The sequence below is a fragment of the Vipera ursinii genome, assembly GCF_947247035.1.
Source record: "Vipera ursinii genome assembly, chromosome: 3".
Classification (NCBI taxonomy): Eukaryota; Metazoa; Chordata; class Lepidosauria; order Squamata; family Viperidae; genus Vipera; species Vipera ursinii.
Genome location: NC_139516.1, coordinates 108,680,111 through 108,699,962, shown reverse-complemented (window position 1 = coordinate 108,699,962; position 19,852 = coordinate 108,680,111). Strand labels below are relative to the sequence as shown.

The 19,852-nt window shown below is 36.6% G+C and overlaps 1 protein-coding gene across 1 annotated transcript in view; it reads right to left on the bottom strand.

Moving 5' to 3' along the window:
* Nucleotides 1-899: 899 nt before the first annotated feature.
* LOC310637900 (acyl-CoA-binding domain-containing protein 6-like) overlaps nt 900-19,852 on the bottom strand; it is a 56,823-nt gene continuing 37,870 nt past the window's right edge. Inside the window, exons 3-4 of the mRNA XM_083358511.1 lie at nt 9,321-9,351; nt 900-1,349 (exon numbers count right to left, since the gene is read on the bottom strand). Of these exons, the coding sequence (XP_083214637.1) occupies nt 1,195-1,349; nt 9,321-9,351 (186 nt within the window). The 3' untranslated portion in view covers nt 900-1,194. The remainder of the gene's footprint in view (nt 1,350-9,320; nt 9,352-19,852) is intronic.

Sequence of the window (19,852 nt, the reverse complement as noted above, 5' to 3'; positions counted from 1 at the left end):
GTTTATGATGGAAAGAGAGAAGATTGGGAATTGCTTAATAAGGCTTAAAAAGGCACAAGGGAGGAATGAATCATGGCTATCCATGTTATCATGGTGTGATGATCTCCAATCAGAAAGGGAATCAGTAAAAAGATACTGTAAATGTCTGCTGCTTTAGATGTTTCCTCTAAAAATATTTTAGTCATATCCACAAGATTAAAAATAATTCAGGATAAGATTTTGTAGTGTCCAATATAAACTCATGATGCTTTTTGTATAACTAGCTTGGTTTAATGGTAGGTGAAAAAAGAGAAACATTTCAGAAACGTTTTATATATCTCATATCATGCAGGATAGTATTTTTATACCAGAAACAGACAGATATACACAATTAACATGCCCATCAGTTCTCATAGTTTAACAAGACAGCAACTACTTAGCTAATCAGTTTAGGAATCTGTTTAGGATTAAGGGGAAAAAAAAGCCCACCACCCCTATTCTTAGATCTTAAAGACGACAGTACTTCTAATTCTGAGTTCAAGAAAATATAAATAATAACACTGCCACTAATGTGGGAGTTTGGAAAAAAAAAGCTTTATAAACTGGCTTATATCTTCCTTTCCACTATCCAGCAGTTGGATCTTCCTTTCCTACAAGTTGCATTGACCAAATAAAAAACTAGTCCTTAAATCCACTTGGGAAAGCAAGTTCAACACTATTCTTGTATCTAATTAGGGCTTATTCTTAAGAAGGAACACACAGGATTTCACCTTCAGTATGGTTCCTTTTTTCTCAGCAGCCTCCATACATGATGAAACTCTTCTGCTGGCAAAGTAAGGCTCGTGCTGTATCAGGCTTGTAAGCATACAATCTATCCAATTGAACATCTCTTACAGCTACATCTGACAGGATAGCAGAAATTCAATATATCCTTTTTATTGGTTTTAAGAAAGGGGAGGGGGGACTATTAAGCAAATGGCAAGTCACAAACTATGGCTGAGGTTATTTTTCACACGGTAGATAGTAGGTTATGCTGTGTGATTCACAGTCCACTCCTTTCTTTTTGGCTTTTTGGCAATATGTATAATACCAAGTACTTTCATTCAGCAAATTCCAATCTTTATGCATTGTGCAGACTACGTAGGAGAAGGATGGATTTATTGCAGTTTTTGTTCCGTTCTGAAAGCCATGGGCTTTACTTCCTTGGTCTTTCAGTTAAGCTTTGCCAGCTGTGTGTTCCTGGAGCATAGAGGTGATTACTCTACAGTCTGTCACCTCCTCAGGCAAGTATCCTTCTGTGTCCCGAAGAGAAGGGTCAGCTCCAGATTCAAGCAATAGTTCCACAATATCAGAAAATTCACAGGTAGAAGCTAGAGGGGAGACCAGAACAAAATAGAAACAAGTCAGAATCAACAGTTTGCATCGGCTGAATGAGGCATATCAGTACTACAGATGCAACAATCTGACAGCCAAACAGAACAAGGAAGCTGCTAGAAGAAAGAAAAATTCTCATAATTGGCATTCCACATTCTACCACCATGCTAAGATAGCATTCAACTTGATAAGCATTCAACTTGATAATGCTAAGATAGCATTCAACCCTACAAAGTCAAAAACAAAACAGCACTACACTGCATCACATCAGGGATTGCTTTGCCAAGGTTAAATCTGCCCAATTGTTAAGCACATTGCCAGAAAACCTGGTGAGGTCTCCACTCCAATGTGAGTTTGGAAGAATATGGACTAGGAGACAAACCTTTTCTATTGTGGCCCTCATACTTTCAAAGTCCATTGTGTGGTCCCTTCCTCTTGGCATTTAATTTATTTAAATAATCTATACAACTGCCCATCTCAAAACCATGCCTCTTAGGAGCGCACACAAGAGTAAAATAAAAAATTCAGCAACATAGTATACAAATTAAACTTTTAATATTAATCCAAAACAAATATAGCAATAGGAGGGAGGAGAAGGAGGAAGAATATTCCCAGGTATAAAAACATTCCATGCAACTGCTACAGTGAATAACCTTGCTAAAAAGATTGAGAAGGCCTGGAACAATCACTGTCACTTAAATCACGCAAAGCTTTTGGCAACTAAGGAAGCACTCACATTGTGCCTTTCCCCATAATAAATGAGGACCTGAGTGGAGTGAGTTTACTGCTGGATCCTTCAAAGTCACAAGATGCAAGGGGAAAGTATCAACACAACCAATAAAAATAAGAGTTGTAAATTGACAAAGTAAAAAGGGAAATTATCTAAACAAAGTTAACAGCAAAGAAATGGACAAAAATATATTCTTGGTTACTGAAGGGTGAAGAGATGTTGCTACTGAAGTGGCAGAAAAGAGACTTGGGTAAATAGTAGGAACTATGGGCAAGTCCCACGGGGCAAATGTGAAGTTTCTGATAGAAACTTTTAGGTCAAGAGTTCTGTGTTGAGCAGGCACTGGCACCAATATATATGAAGTGCAAAAAGCCACCATTTCAGTTTCTTGACTTTGATTTATTACTAGAAAGGAAAAGAATCTAAGTCTTGGTACAAGAGGAAAAGCCAAGAAGCAGAACATGGCAGCAAACTCTAATATATGTGATAGATAGCACAGTAAAATCTCTTCAGGGATAGTCAGGAAAACATATCTTGCTGAAATGAAGCAGAGGAGAGTAGAAGAGATGCAGGATATTAAATTTAAATTATAACCTTTTGGAGAGAACATGAGACCCTGTAAACTTGGTCTTGGCATTTCCTGATTTTTCAGCAATCTTAAAGATGGAATTATTTTAAGAGATCATTTACAATTTTTTTAAAGGTTCAATCTTACAAAAAGAAAAATTGCAGGGAAGACATTTTGGGATGGAAAAACATTGTTAGGGAAAGCAAACATGCTATATCTTGCATCAGTTGTTGATTTTTTTTAGGTTAAGATATTTATTTTTCAAGCTGTGAAGTAAAAGCTGGCTTCTAATCCAATGCTGCCACCATTTAAACTCAGTTATGTACAAATTGTCTTGAGAATTTAAGACCAATGTTGCTTTTTCTCCCCACAGCTGAAACAGTTTCATTTCCAAATATGCATATGGATACTGAGCTATTTTTTCTGAACAGGTCAATTGTAAATGTTTGTGGAATTATGAAGGATGTAATCACTTGCCAGTGACTTGATTAGTCCATGGAATAAAAGACTGATTGTAGGTGTTAGTGTAGGGCATTTAGTAGCCTAACATCATCAATTAACTGTCTCAAGTTTCCCTGATGTGAAGCTAATGCAATAGGAAGGGATAAAGTTCGGTCAAATTGAGCAAAATATAGTAATCCATGGCACACTCATTTTGAGGCTCTTGGTTGCAAGGGGAAGAGGAGATGGAAAATTTTATTTGATTTAAATGATTCTTCATGGGAGACAACTGGAGAGGAGAATAGCAGAAGACTAACAAGCCCTCAATATGGTTTGTCCTTAGTTTGATACTTTTAATACTTTACTATTTTTCAAACAGTGTATTTAACTTCAGCTCCTGAAATTTATTAAAAATAGCATTTTTAGCTTCTTAATAATGGAAAAAGACAAACCAAATAAAAATTCCTATATGTATCCAATGCAACTCAGATGCATCAGATGTGGTCATAAGATTTCTCCTAAAGAACTCTGTAGCTGAAGTTCCAATGGGACCTGTATTTTCAAGGTACCTCTCAGCTCAGCACTAAACAATGTTTTTAATTATATTGCAAGTCAACACATTAATGGTGTATTTCCTTTTGCAATTAGCTGTAGTAATTAGAAAGTACCTTGAGAAAATATCTTTCCTCAGCTGACACTATGGGGAGAAGCAAATGTTTAATTAAAACAGGACAGCAGTTCAGTTGAAGATTATTTAAACCGTTGCATTGTTAACTAAAATGACAAAAGGCCCCACATCCAACTTTCTGTGTTCTTGCAGTCTGAGCTTTCTGCTAACGTTATATTCAAGATAGTGCACTGTTGCCAATATGGAACTGATTTTTATTTTCTATTTGCCGTCTTGGATGGGAAAAATATAAATCATTAGAGAATTTACAGTAGTTTTCTTTAACAGTCAGGTCCTCTTTATACATTCTGCTATGTGATAGCATAAGCTATGGATTTATTGTTAAGGTGGTAGGACTGAAGCTGCCTATTAGAAATCTCGTAAGAAGTTTAGAATGTTTGTATAAGTTGGCTGGTTGCAAATACAAATGAAGGACCAGGAAACAATACAAAATTTGTCCACTTCTAGCACATGAAGGTAACTTGGGAAGGGGAGGAAAGGAGAAAGGGAAAGGGAAAAGAGAAATATTTGAAGCCGAGAGAGCCAAAGATGAAGTCAGGACAAAGGGCAACAGCTACACAGGCTGAAGGACCCTCTCCTATATAAATGGGGAAAAGTGCAGAAGACTCTGTGGCCACTCTAGATGACTTATTTAAACCTCTTGCCACAAATCGTGTTCTGTGCCCTACCGTAACATTACTTATCCATAATAGGAAGCAACAAAGGCATGGCCAGTGCACAGATACACAAAGATACAAATAGCCTATTTTCTGGGGTCAAAAGAAGATTATGTTAGGAATTTGTTATGGCATTAAAAGTCCCTTTGGCAGTATAGTAAAAAGTCCCAGCATACAGAATAAGAATGATTGACATAGCATATGTACAAATTGAAACATTTATAAGGCACTGGAAACATCTATAAGGCGTTTTTTAAAACTTTAGCAAAGCACATCATGCTCTCTTATTTTAACAAATTGGGCTTCTGTGCTGTTCCATTTTCAAAGACTCTAGGTAAAAGCAGACCTAGAAGCAGTAACACAGAAAGTAAAATAGCAGCAAAGCAACATTGCTATTCATAGCAATTACAACTCTGATGTGCTATCATTTCAGGTAGCAGATTTTCATATATGATTGAATGTGTCAGAAGACTCAAGTGTGTGCTCCCTGGAATGTGTATTTTCTCATTTGAATACTCCCCAACTACCCAACCGGAGTTAAATGGAATGGGATAAGGTGCTCCAATGTGGATATTAACAAGGGAGAGTGGCTTTGCAGATCTTCTTAGAAATACTGTCAAGGAGTACAGCTAAGACTAGAGAATCAATTATGCCCATCTGACAACTGAGGCACATGGCTTGGTTAAATGTGATTTGGACCTCCTGTAATGCTCTTCTCTGAGGCTCCTTTTGAAAATTATTTCAGAAATTAGCCAGTTGACAGCGCTGTGGTCACATTTATTATTAATTAATAATTACCTATAAAAGGTAACCCGTGATTCTTAAAAATAAATGTTTTTAGCACATTTTAAAGGACTGGTTTTGACTAACCCTCTCAGCACTTGAGACTAAGCTACACAAAAGCTTTTTGTGAAGTTGTCTAGTTAGCTTTAAAGTCTTTGGAAGAGGCCTTTCTTTTGAGATCATCATTGAAGCATGCTTTTTAAAACACTAGAGAAGGCTTTGCTGGTGGTTTTTTCCAAGGTTTGGGAACTGTCTACCAAAGCTTCATCTCTGTATTTTATGTTGATGTTTTATGACATTTTATTTAAGACATACAAAATGGTTCAGCAGCTGAGTTAGGCGTGGGTACTCTCTGTTCTTAACTGTTAACCTTACTTACAATTCGATGCTACTTTTTAACTTAATGTTAGGATAGCTACTGAATAAATAAACTCTTTAATCAGTAAAATAAGAGGAAAGACTCTTGGCCATAGTTATTGAGACTTGTACTCCTGATGCATCCATAGTACCTGATGGAGGAAAGCTGCTCTACATTGAACATAATATTTCCCAGCTTCTAAGATGTTGAGAGTTCAACATCAAAGGTAAAATGAAAATCTGCTCTAAGAACTGTATCTCGGGTTCCCAAAGGCCATACTTCATAGTAACAGATGGAAATACATGCAGTTTTAAAATAGATGAAAGCAGAGACACATTAGCAGTTTTCTTTTGTAAGAATTGGTAGTTATTATTACAATTTAGGTTTAAGTCACTATTTGCCCATGGGAAGAATCTTCTTCTTTTCTCTTTCTTCTTATGAATTCTTTTTGTAAATGCGAAGAAAATTGTCCAAGTCACTTTTTGAATTAAAATCCATACACCCAAGTCACTCTTCTGGTTTACTATTTTAATTCTGGTTTACCTTTTAATTGTTTCTTTTGTAGGTCTTGTATAGCATCTTTATCAATATTTTATTTTATTTTTATTTTAATCCCATTTATATCCCGCCCTTCTCTGAAGACTCAGGGCGGCTTACAATCTAAGCACAAATCAAATGTGCTTAGCAATATCATTCCTGTATCCTCTCAATTTTAGATCAACATGCAAACTAGACTGATTTCCAGTTTTATCCTCTTCAAACTTATCTTTTAAGCCCATTTTTTACATTATCATAGTCTGAAGATAAAGTTCTGGTTATATTGTTGCAAAATGTTCTCAAATTCTTCCAGAGTTCAAATACTTTTCTCCATTCTGTATTAGTGGATCTCTTCTACTTCAATTACAATCTTTCATTTTTTCCAGTGGCCTCCAGTCACTAGCCTTCAATGTCCTCTTAGTGTGTTTTCCCAGGAAAAGAATTCTAACACTTAAACTCAAAATCTACATATATCTTTAATAAGATTTTAAACAAACCACTGGAAGTATTTTTATAAATACTTTAAAATCTTATTTCCAGTCAACCTGGTCCCCCTTAATCCATTTAAAAGCTTTCCAAAAATCAACATTTTAATCACCTTTTTTGTGGATTATTTTCAAACAAAAATTGATTTTCCTTCAGCCTGCAGTGAAATCAGTTTTTAAAATATAAACTTATGTAGAACATTTTCTGCTCAAAGGAAGATCATCCAGTGTGCTAAAACCTGCCCTTCTGAAGGTTCCTAGCATCCAAAAAGCAATTTACAAGCCATTTATAGTAAAAGTAATTAAGAAGGGAAGTGGATGATCCCAGTGTCCTTTTGATGGCTCTTGTGGGCCCTTACTCAAATTTGACTCTCCCAGCTTCCAGAGTTCTGAAACCCATCAAAAAGCACTGCTTTAAGGTCTGGTTGTGGGAAGCATCTATATGGATCCCTATGGGGATCCCAAGTCCTCTCCTTCATTTAGAGAGGAATCCAGGGAACCAATTTATTCACTGGCTCAGTCCACTGGCACAACTGTCTTTAGATTGCCCCTGCTTCCCTGGAAATGCACAGCCTTTATATTCATGAAATTATTTAGGAGAGTTTATCCTACAACTGCATCCCTTTAAATGACATAATCTTTAAAGAGGTACCATTCACGCTTTTGCATTTTTATTTGATATATATTTATGTATCTAAAGGGACTTAACTATTAATCAGTGAGGGCAATCTTTAAATCAGTAGTGCTGTAGGTCGATGGCATACTTGAATCAGAACGAATCTAGTTTCTGATTGTTATTATCTTTCAACAGAAGCATCTGAGGTAAGCAGAATGGAGCCAGATGCTGTTTTACTTGAAAATAGCCTGTTTACATTTACACTGGGGATCTTCTGCAGATGGATGACTTGGTATTAAGGACTGCCATTTGGCAAGGCACTTGGCATTTCTGAGGAGGAAGCCTTCCATGACACAATGTGTTGCCTCTGCAGTGGGCAGCCCAAGAGGATACCAGCCCACTTCTAAACACAGTAAAGTTGTCCCTGGGGATTACAGCAGTTGTTGAATTTACAGCATGCCCTGAGAACCTCTATTTGTCAAACACTAGCAAAGCAGTCCTGACGTGGGCATAGGTGAAGATGAATTTCCATTCAGCACAGTTTGCCTTCCAAGTCCATTAATCCTCAGGGTCTTCATGATGGATTTCATTATTTATTATGTATTTCTTCACTGGTATTCCCTCTGACCGCCTTGCCACAGTGCAAAAACCAGAGCAGATGGCATTTTAAAAGTGAAAAAAAATCCCCAGGCGAATAGAGCAAGCCAGCCCACTCTAAAGTCATGTGATTTCAAGTCCAAGGAGAAACCCTGATTTCCTTTGGGACCAGAGAGAGGCAATCATCTGAGCATTCCCTGCAGGGAACAAGCGTGCGCCTCTAGGAAAGGGGGGGAGTCTTAAAAAGGGATTATAATGCGAACAGGCCATCCATAAGGGAGACCACACACATCCTGGTATTTTAAGAGACAGGCCAGAGCTGACCACAAATGACTGGGGCACTAATGCCCAAAAGATATTTGGCTGAGGAGGGTGAGGCACTCTTGGCAGCACATTTGAGGATCACATACTTGGGAGCTGTCCTTCATTTAACCTCCTAATGACTCTGACCACTGTTTAATCAGAATGAACCAGGATTTATAACTCATTTAAGGATACAGTTTGGCACTTTCTGTAATCATCAGAGCTGCTGAGGCAAGGACAGCTGTCAGGCCAAATGCCTTCATAAAAAGATGGATAAACTCTGATTCAGCTTTACCCTTTTTACTCCAAGGGTTATCATTAACTCCTTGGTTTATTGTATAGTTTGTGGCAAAGTCAATTCCCATAGGGTAAATGGTGTGCCTATATAGTCAAGTTGGTATTATAATTAATAATTTTATGCATTCCAATTTACACCTAAGTAAAAGATTTTCAGAGGAGAGCAGATTTAAATAAGTCTGAATGATTTATTGAAGTAATATGATACCATCAGAGTACACATAATATTTGATCAGTTCTAGTAGAATTGGCCAGATCCTGGCTGAAACGGCAAGGCAGAAAATATGGATATAAAAAGACACGAGTCTGAAATGTTTTGAATCACAAATGGCAGAAAACGTAGTTTAAAAATAAACAAACAAAAAAGATATGTAAAAGCTAAGATTTTTTTTTAAAAATCTGAAAACTCCTCTCACTCTATTCCCCTTTGTATATATTTGCACCTCTCTTTATAAACATCGCTTTATTGCAAAATTGAATGAAACTGACCAATCTTAGCTAAATATTCAACTCTGGCTTGTTGGATTGTAGTAGCAATCTACTCGAGTTATTTAGCTTCTGAGGCTAGAAAAACATTGAAGTTTACATTGTCATGTGTGTATGATCAATGGTAATTTTCCAAAAAATTATGGAAATACAAAACAATTTGACCATCAGAGATGTAATTTCCAAATGTTGTACCTTAAAGATTATTATTTTCATTGAGAAAATGTTGCAATATTACTAAAGGCTTACAGTTAAATATTATTGTACAGAAAATTAATTTTCTGATTTTGGATTATTTATTGATGATTCCTGATGCTCCTGCTGCATCTCTCTCTCTCTCTCTCACACACACACACCTCTTTAGGTATTCAAAATGCACGATTATACTGGGTTAATAGTAAATATGGTAATGTACCACTTACCATAATGCAATGCTGTTTGACCTTCATCATCCTGGAAAAAAGAAGAATATATTTAAGTCCTTTCAACTTATTTTTTCCCCCTGGGTCAAGGTGATAAAGTTGGTCAAATTTTAAAAGCTACATTTACTTCTGGTCCACTTTTACCTTTAATTTTTAAAACCACAAAGAAGGTGCAGGTGTCTATTTATTTTAAATGACTCTTAAGCTGCTTTTACCATGCATCTCTAAGAAGTGTACAGCAATTCTTTGAACAATATCACTAACATCAATAAAAACATTGTCCACCAACAGTATCAATAAAATGATACTGTAACAATAGCCGAATATCAAATTGATCATCATATTCCCTATTCACGAGACATCCTCACTCATTAAAACACACAGTGCTATCCCAAATACTCTCTGGAATAGGCTTTCAGCAGCTTCCTAAAAATTAAGAGTACAGTAGAATAAATATCGATCTATAAGGTTTCTAAAGAGCTCCTTCAGGAAATGCTTGCCTCCATATTCCCTCTTGTTGTACCTCATAAGTAGTGGAGAATTGCAGCAAGATTTCTGTGCAGGACGTCATATGGGCTGGCAGATTCTACTTGTACTAAGTGATCTTATAGATAACCACTTCTGGCCATATAGGATCTAATGGTGATAACCAAGATTTTGAATTGCATATGGGCATTAACTGCCAGCCAACATAGTTCCTGCAATATTGGTCTTATGTTTATTTATTTATTTAGCATATGTGTTTTACTATGTGACTATATATATAAGATAATCCCATGTAGCATATTGGCAGCTACTTTCAGCAGCAGTTCAAATTTCGGGAAAGACTTCAAGAGAAATCCCATATACACCATACATTACAGTAATTCAAATATAAGGTGGCAAGAGCATATGTAACTTGTCCACAGCTTTACTTTCCAGAAACAACTATAACAAAATACTTGCTGGTTACAATTTCTTCCTGCTCTTTTAGCAGGAATTCATTGTTTAGAACCAATAAAATGCATACCAGCTTTTCCTGGAGGAACACTCCATCTTGCTAGTGTTAAATTTCAATAAATTGGGTCACAACCACATCTGCCAATTTGGTCTGGGACAGAGAAGGAAAGCATGACTATTATCAGTGTATTGTTGGTATTGTACCTCAACTATTGAATGAGCTCTCCCAATTGCTTCATGTAGCTGTTAAGACAGAAAGACTGGTTCATCATTACCTAATGTAGCTGAGTCTAAGGAGGGAGCCATGAGGTGCTCACAATGATTCAGATCTAACCTCTCATCTCATGCAGTCCGAAGGGTCATCTCACCAGTACTGACATGTAACTTTGCAGAATGTCATCCTTGGCACTTTTGTTTGGATTCTGTCCAATCGTCTTTCAACTCTTAAATTAATGAAAGTGATTTTATCTGAAAAGTGCTCAATCTACAAAAATCTCACAGTGTTTTCTCCTGCCTTTCTCTAGAAACACTTGGACATTTTATAAAAGAATTGTTGGATGGCACTCCACAGACACAATAAGAATTATCTATTATCTATGTTTTGCCATCCTTACAAGCCATGGTATAGGTCCAAACTTGGGGTCATACACTTTTTGAATAGGATTCGCTCATCTTCTGCTAGTGTTCGTGCCACTTCATGAACCATCTCCTGCATTACTCAGAAAACCAAGGCACCTGTAGGACTACTTACATAGAGTGATTACAATCCTATCCAAGGCCCTTATTGCCTCCATATTGCAGAGAACAATGAGATTACTGACAGAATTACTCTCCAAATTACTGGGAAATTCCACATGTATCCTCTGGAAATTAACTGAATTGATGAGATACTTGAAGAGGACCACTAGAACCAGCCTTGCGTCTCTGTGCAGATCACTCACAGTCACCAAGACATGAAATGTTCATTACAAAGGAGTAATGTACTTTTTTCACTACTGGATTGAATTACATTTGTAGCCTCCCCTTGTATGTCAGGTCTGTGATTATGGGTGACAGGGCCATGTTTGTTATGTTGACTGCAAAATCCAGGGGTGCTTTCAGAATCCACCTGAGTAGTTATGGAACGTTGAAATCATTGAAAGAATAGAAAGCTACATATATCAACTATCAAGCTTGATGACACTGTTTACCTAGGAGGACAATACAACAGAAGTATCCCCGCCATAGTCTCTGGCACAACCACACAAAGAGTGTCTCATAACTGGTCACCAGAGATCAGAGCTTCCAGTAACCATTAGAATCTCCTGATAGACAAATGCCAATCCCCTCTCTTAAGGTCTAGAGCAGGGGTCAGCAACCTGAAACAGTGAAAGAGCCACTCGGAACCAGTTCCCTCACAAAAGGAAAAACTGGGAGCCGCAAAAAATGTGTGCGCATGCGCGTACATGCGCGCATGCGCAGAACAGGGTTTGACTGAAGAGTGGAGCCAAGGCGAGATATGCACCTACCCTGCATATTTGAATTGATTGGTTGAACTTTTTTAGTCCCACTTTTTTTTTTTTGACTGCACATGGCAGAGGACTGGGAGCCGCAGGAGCCGCGGGTTGCAGACCTGTGGTCTAGAGGAATGCAATACCGGATACCCAACCTAGCACATTTATTTTTCTCTCATAAGCATTCCTGAATATAAATATCATCCTCAGGGACCTAGATTTCACTTAGATGTAGTAAGCAACAAGTGGAAGACTCTTCAGTCATGATACTCTAATGTCTGAACTCTCCCGACAGAAAATTAAGTTTGTCTCAAAAGTTTTGTAACTTTCTAGTATCCATTTGAAGTTTTTTTATTTTCACAGCTTTGATAGATCTGTTAAAAATGTCTATGTGGCATGCACTTTGGCTGCTTTGTTTACTCTACTGTTACAGCTTATTATTTTACTGACCTCATTGTAGTTTAATTTCTAATATAAAAGAAGGAAATCAAATATAACAAATAAAAACAAAAGGAACCCCTTTGCATTACTATTCAGTTCATAACCCAATGAAAACATCAAAAAATGGATGTCTACAAATCTATGTTTGATTTCTACACTGAGATTCCTACTGCGGACTCTATATTCTAGAAGCAAGAGGCATGAACACTACCAGCTGATCAATGAACTCTTTTTCTTTAGCAAGCTCCATAAAGTCCTGACTTGTCCCTTGAGCTATGCAATTCATTTTGAAGATGACTCCAGTAATACACTTGCAGACACAACTCCAATGTTAGGCAGTAATTCCTGTGAATGTTTGGCCTGACACTTTTATTTCATTCTCTAAGGCTCAGTTGCAATCTTGCTTCTTGTCCCTTTAACTGTTGCCTGTCTTTTCTGGAATTTTGCCTATACCATTAATCTTGGAATTTTTCAGATTCTGCTCTATTATTTCAGAAATTCCATTTTTGCATTATATGGATGACATGTGTCTTGTATCAGTCTCCAATATGTTTGTTTATATATCTTATTTATATCCCACAACTGTATGCAGATTCTTAGTGGCTCACCAGGAAAAACAATTACAATACTAAAAATTAAAATGTACAACTACATTCCAGATAGCAACTGGCAAATGTAAAGCACTATTTTTAGAAGCTTCCAGAAGGCAACTAGAGTTGAGGCCAAACATATTTCTCATGATAGGTCATTCCAGAGGGTGAGCCTGATGATGCAAAAGTACCTTTGGACCTTGACTCTCTTGGCCTCCCAAAATGGGGGACAACCAACTGTTTCTTCCGGCATGATCCAAGTTGTCAGGCTGATTCCAGTGGAGAGATGTGGTGCTGAAGGTAACTCAGCATAAAAGACTTTTATATTAAAACTAGCTCTAGCTGAAAAGCAGTAATACAGGTCCTGCAAAATAGGTGTGATATGTGCAAATACCTATAAGCACCCTGGCTAATGCATTTTACACCAACTGAAGTTTCTTGAATCTTTATAAAAGGTACTCTGATTATTGAATGTATCATTTTATAATCTGCCATAAAATAAATACAATTCAATTACTCTGAAGTAAAGCGCTGGTGGCAAAAAGTCAAGGGAAGGAGCAATAGAACAACTTAATGCTCATAATCATATTCATATCCTAAAACTTCTTGTCATCTAATTCAAGGTAAAGAGCACAAAATATTAGTTCTGTATCTGGTAATAAACATACTGCCAAAGGTCATTTTAACACCAGAGGATAAAATGCTGCACAACAATATCGGGTGCCACCAATGCCAGTAATGACTAGACCTCTACTATGCACTGTCCCTCTTCTGTGATACTTTATCAGTCCTTGTGTAGACAAATTACTTCTGTTGCTATTTAATGTTCTCCACCTGGTCATCAGAATTGAAAAGCATCAAATGCAGTAAAGACAAGAAGCATCTGCTTATTACTTTAGGATATCTGTGGAGACAGGACCTAGCAAATCTAACCATTATTACTAACTAGAAGAGAGAAAGTCGGGCAAATGAACTCCTTGTCATAGTGATTTTTCATCCATCAAAGGAGATGACTTTAAATTCACATATAAAAGGCAAATATTGCAACAGCTTCTAAACAGGACTTTCTTTAAAAATTTGGTTAGAATTTAAAGATACAGAGCAGATTTCAGGGGGAGGAATAGCAAACCAGCATGTCTCCAAATGAGTAGAGACAATGACCACAACAAAGACCAAAGAACTGTCAAGTGGACCACTTTTACAGTACCTTTCCAGATAAGAAAAGGATGGGAGATCACACACATGTGCTCTGGACAACTGATCCTCGGAAGAAGACTGCATGCCAGCGGTCTCCCATGGGTTTGAGTACCAGAAGATGAAGAGAATCTATTATGCTCTCAGTTGCAGCAGGATCTTTTAAAGGACATTGGGTTTGCTAACTTCTCTTTCTAGGCACTTTTGGAAATTACCTATTTAATTAGCTTAAGGCTAAGTGAGTTTACTCTCATTCTTGAATAAAAGAAAAAATAACCATAAGTTTGAGAGTGCTTGCCGCGGCTCTGCGTTCACAGGGGTAGATGTGCAGTCCAGAGGGCTGGATGGAGGAGGGGGCAAGGTCCTGCACCTGACCTGCCATTCATGACCCTCTGTAGACCAGCAGCATCTTGTCAGCGAGTTCCCAAAGAGCAAAACAGCCACCCGCTCCATCCCTTTGCCCTTCCTGGGGTCTGAACTAAAATGGAAATACAAATGACAAGCCAAAAGAATGACCTGAATAAGAACCTTTTAATGAATATACAAGAGAAATTGGTTAAAGCCTTGAAAATTAATGTGAAAATACAAATGATATATCAAAAGAATGATCTGGACAATGAGTTTTTACTGGATTTGCAAACGACATTTGCTAAAGTCTTGAAGAAGTCTTTAGGATGGGAAAAATAAAAGCTGAAGAAGAAAGAAAACTGAATTCAGGGTCAGACAGTCAAAGCCAGGAGAAAAGCAGTATTTATTGTCTTTGGGCTTGTTTTAATATTGCCTTTATTGACTTACAGGTAGATTTTGATTTGATTCCCGAGATAGATTATTTGGAAAATTAACTGCTTCCTTATGAAACTGCATAAACTTAATGCAGTACAATCTATTACATCAGCTTTAGGTGATCCTTATTTAAAAAGAGAGGAAGCAAGGATATATAATAGCTCCTCTAGCTTTTAACTTCTGTATTAATTCTCTAATGCAAGTCTTCATTCCACAATCTTAATCAAGAAACATTGTTTCAGTTTCTTATCTGCTGATTACTCAGGCATCCTCTCTCCAAACCCATTCCCTTACTACAGAGATAGACTAGTTATTAATAGTAATTTTCCCCAAAAGTCCTGTTATTTACACTATTATTAGATGGAAACCTATAGATGGAATCAAAGTATTTAAATTCTTCTATGTTTCTTTTCAAGTCTTGGCAATCTGGAAAATAAAACAATGAGCTGTCACTGCCCAGTCCCACAAATCTACAGATGTGCTACACAATCGCAATGGCAATAATTACATCCCAGCTGCAATGAAATATTCAGAGAAAAAACCATCAAAACCATATATCAACCATAGTTGATATATGGTGCACAGATATGTAATTAGTGTGATCCAACTGCTCTGTTCAGTCCAATTTGCATATACCTCAATTTGTACCAAATTCCCGAGCAAGGTTCAAATCTGGCTTCATAAAGCTTGCTTAGTTTAAACATTTGCATCTGAAATTTCAAAATAATTTTTTTCCTTACAATTGTCTGACTTTATGACATAATAATTGTCATCATAGATGGCAGGTACAAATACCAACCTAAGTTTTTATAGTTTATCAGTTCAATATTGGCCTTGTTTGGTCTTGAAAGAGCTCTAACAGAACTGAAATACTGACTTCTTGGCAATAACATTTAAGCTCTAATAGAACTGAAATACTGACTTCTTGGCAATAACATTTAGAAAGATCTAAGTACTTTGTTCAGTTCTGTTTCGAATACGTCTTTTCTTTGCCAACTTGTCTAGCCAGCATCTTTTGCCCAACTCATTTTCATTGCTAGATTCAACGTTTTGCCATCTGTGTTGCTGGAGGGAAAATTTAACAATATTATAGTGCAAAAGTGATCATGTTCTGTCCACTTGGGGAAATATTGGCCTTCTATGTGCTTCTGTGCAGTTCTTTCTATTTGAGTGGCTGTTAATAATAACTTTCTTAATTAACAGCCCATGTAGATCAGATATGAATATTCTTCTCTTATCTGGCAAGTTGCCCAAGATCCCCAGAAGAGCCACCAAATACTGATGAATTACTTTGCCATTCAATATTTAATTATATAGTGTCCTTGACAATTTGGGTACCAGTTGTATATTTTTAATATATTCAATTCAAATTCAATTATGATTCAATATAAACTTAGTTTCTTATGTTTCTTTTGGCCTTTGTACTTAAACAAAGCTAAATGCTTCTGCATTTGGGGTTTTACTGCAGGGAACACCTTGTCTAACAGTGTTTGGTTACTCCGTCTTGAATGGCTATCCTTGGCAAGAGGAAAAATAATCAATTTCTCAACCCTGAGAACTTTCAGCTTAAAAACTCTTTACTGTACAAGAAAAATGTCCTAAAAAGTTGCTACAACTCTGATTGATAGAAATGGTAAGGCAGACATATAATTCTACAGGCCTTTATGAAAGTATAATGTTAAATCATACAAACCTCTGCTGTTTAAAATGCACATATTTGTAGTTTAGCACTATACAAAATTGATTTGGAATGTACAGCCTTCAAAAAGTTGGCTAAACTTTTGGAAGGGAGGAAACAATATTGGTAAAAGTAAATAAAGGAATAAACAAACAATAAATAAATAAGAGTACAGTAAAATTTCCATGTGTAATCATGATAAATTGCTTCTGGAGAGTACTAAGGAAAATTTCCAATCCTGCTATAAAAATGCAACTATAAATAAGCAAATGGAACAGATGATATTTTTTTCTTGGAAATTGAGCAGCATAATTAAGTTTCATTTTGAGTTAATAAACAAGACGGGGGAATATTTCCAATAGTTATTTATACTCTGTTATGTTAGCTAATGAATTACTGCCTAAAAGTAGCTCATTTGGAGCTGTAGCTATCAACAAGAACTATACAATATTGAAATATGAGAAAAATGGTTAATTGATCATGATTTTATTTTTCACATTTCTTCAGACTGGAAGTCATTTGATTATACTGAGACTGAGCTTTTACATTACATGGATCTTGAAAGCATTTTACTAAGTTTTTTTATATCAGTTCTCAACTGTCGTCCTTTCTAAAGATAATTGGCAGGATTAAGCTTTGATTGCCTTTAAAGCAAATATTGCTTTTCTTTTAATTTAAAATAAATCAAGTACCGTAGAAAAAGTATTTTAAAAATTCCATGAATGAAAAAAATATGTTTTTTCATAAAGGTGAACGATAATAGTCTTATATACTTCTTCAGAATTTTTGTTAACAATAGTGCTATTTTAATTTATGGAAACGTTAAAAAGAATGGCTAAGGGAACATAAGAGCACAAAGGAACCTTGACTAAATTTTACTTTCCTTTCAAATGACCAAATGGACTTTAGATTTCCTGCAGACTAACTTATTCATAAGCGTCTGTTCAGTAAAGTGGTTAAGCCATCAGGCCAGAAACCAAGAGACTGTGAGTTCTAGTCAGCCTTGAGCACAAAGTGACTCTGGGCTAGTTACTTTCTCTCAGCCCTTATGAAAGAGGCAATGGCCAACCACTTCTAAAAATCGGACACAACTGAATGGAATAAACATTTACAAGAACTCTGAGTAAAGGAGAAGGGAGAGGAGATTATAAGATTTTTTGGTATTAGAATCCATCAGCTACTTCATCTCTGTTGCTCTCACAGACTTTACTGCCTTTGAAGCTGGAGCTCCATTCAGCCACCACAAATAATGGCCACTAAAAGGGAAAGGCATGTTTGCGTTCTGCATGCAAGATGACCTGCATACAATCATTGGCATCTTTCACAAAATGCTGGAAATGCTGCTACTAATCAGTATAAACTTTAATGAGTGCTGGACCAACAGTCTGACATGGATAATTCCACTTTCTATGTATTTGGATTTAATAAACTATTCTCTTAAAATTTGCTAATCTTCTTTCAGAGTCATTTGTCCTATTGGCCATCCCAACACTCTTCAACAGGGAATTCCATAAATTATGTATTGATGAAGACATACTTTCAGCTGAGCAATGGGACAGTACTCCCATATCTTTCTTCTTTGTACTCAATTGATCAACATGGTGAGTTATGAGGGAGAAGGGAGAGGATAGATTTCCCCAAATCCAATGTTCCCCCAAAGACACTATTAATCATTTCCCTAAGATTGATAACAGCATAAATGGGGATGGGTAAGCAAATATCATGATTGCTGAGGAAGAGGGAGAAAAGAATAAATCTCCCCTCTTGCACAATCCCAGTATGACAGGATGAGCATCCATTGTAAACAGCAAGCAGGAAACATACAGAACTGAGTAGACACATGTGAATGAAATTGGGTTCATCCTAAAAATATTTACATTAAAGACAATGGGTCTTTAATGTTTAAAGTCAGGGATGGGCAATTATAGCCCAGACATACTCATTTTGTGGCTTTCTGATAGCATCCATTCAGTGCTAGCAAAACCCACTAATATTCAATGCATAAATTTTTAATGTTTGGATTTCAAATAATTTTTAGATACCACTTGTCATGAACAACGTAGCAATTGTTCAGAAACCTACGAGTAATAATATATATTTGATATAGAGAGAGCTAATGCTCTACAACAGAGATGGACAGAATGTTTTGGCCATAAACTGTTCTGTACCCAGAATGATTGGTTAATGAGTCTGTGCCTAAACTCAAATGTCCATGCCCCAGATATTTTGCTCTTGTATAAGGAATGAAGCAGGGCTATTTTGTTCTGGATATGGCCATGGTAGGAGAGTAGGAAAGGCACAAGGTTGATGGTCTGGTAAGATATACCACCCTGGTTTCTTGTTCTTTACTTCTGAGACCTTCACAATAAGGAACATGTGTATTATTCCTTATATTGGCAGCAGTTACTGGAAGGGAAGATTCTGGAGAAGCAGGCGGCCTGGCACTCAGGCCATCCATGAGAGGAGAGGAGATAAGAGCTAATATATACAAGCCAAGCCTTGACCTTCACTCAACAAATCACAATGGGATTCCTCTAGATTTTGTGTGAGCCAAAACCCGAAACAACCAAAGCATTTTAGGTTTTGTTACTGCCAATTTTTGACCAGCTCAAAATGATTTGGTAGAATTTCCAGAAAGTGTTTGCTTGTCCAGGCTTGAAACAAAGTGTTTTCTCCTGTAATACAATCCATTAAAACACAATATATTAAAAACTGTCATTGGAGATAGTCACTAGCTGAGAAAGACCAACATATAAAGATCACTCTTTTAAAAAAAAATTTGATGCAGGTTAATCTTAGTGCCAGCACATTATACAGACAGATATTTCAAGGACAGATGGCCCTATGGATAAACCCCACCTCTATATTACCTTCAAAGCACAATCTGTATGTATCTGTGGACAGCAGGACCTTCTTTGCTAGTATCTTAGGACAACCATTTCTTGAATGGCTAAGCTGGAACACTACTTAGAATCTGGCAGCTAGTGCAGACTGCTGGAGTATGTGCTTGGTAAAATAACCTAATTGCCTCAACCCCCAACACAAAGAAAATATGACTCAAAAATGAATATTTAGTAGTAAACAGAAAATGGAACCAACCTGACTCAGCCCATAAAATGTATGTTCTGAATGTATTTATTGAGCTTAATTCTAATACAGATTTTCCACTTCACAACAATAAAAATCACTAAAACAAAAAGATTCAAACTGTCTAAGTTATGCTATACCAACCATTTATTTACTGGACTTTTTCTTATTCCATGAAAAAATGTTCAAGGCATTCCAGATTAAAAATACTATTTTAAAACTATGGTGAAAGAAACTAATTCCAGTATTCCTTCAGCATAACGAAGTGATTTTTTTTGGGTTAACCTTAAGAAGAAGAAGAAAAAAAGATGTAAATTGTCAACCATT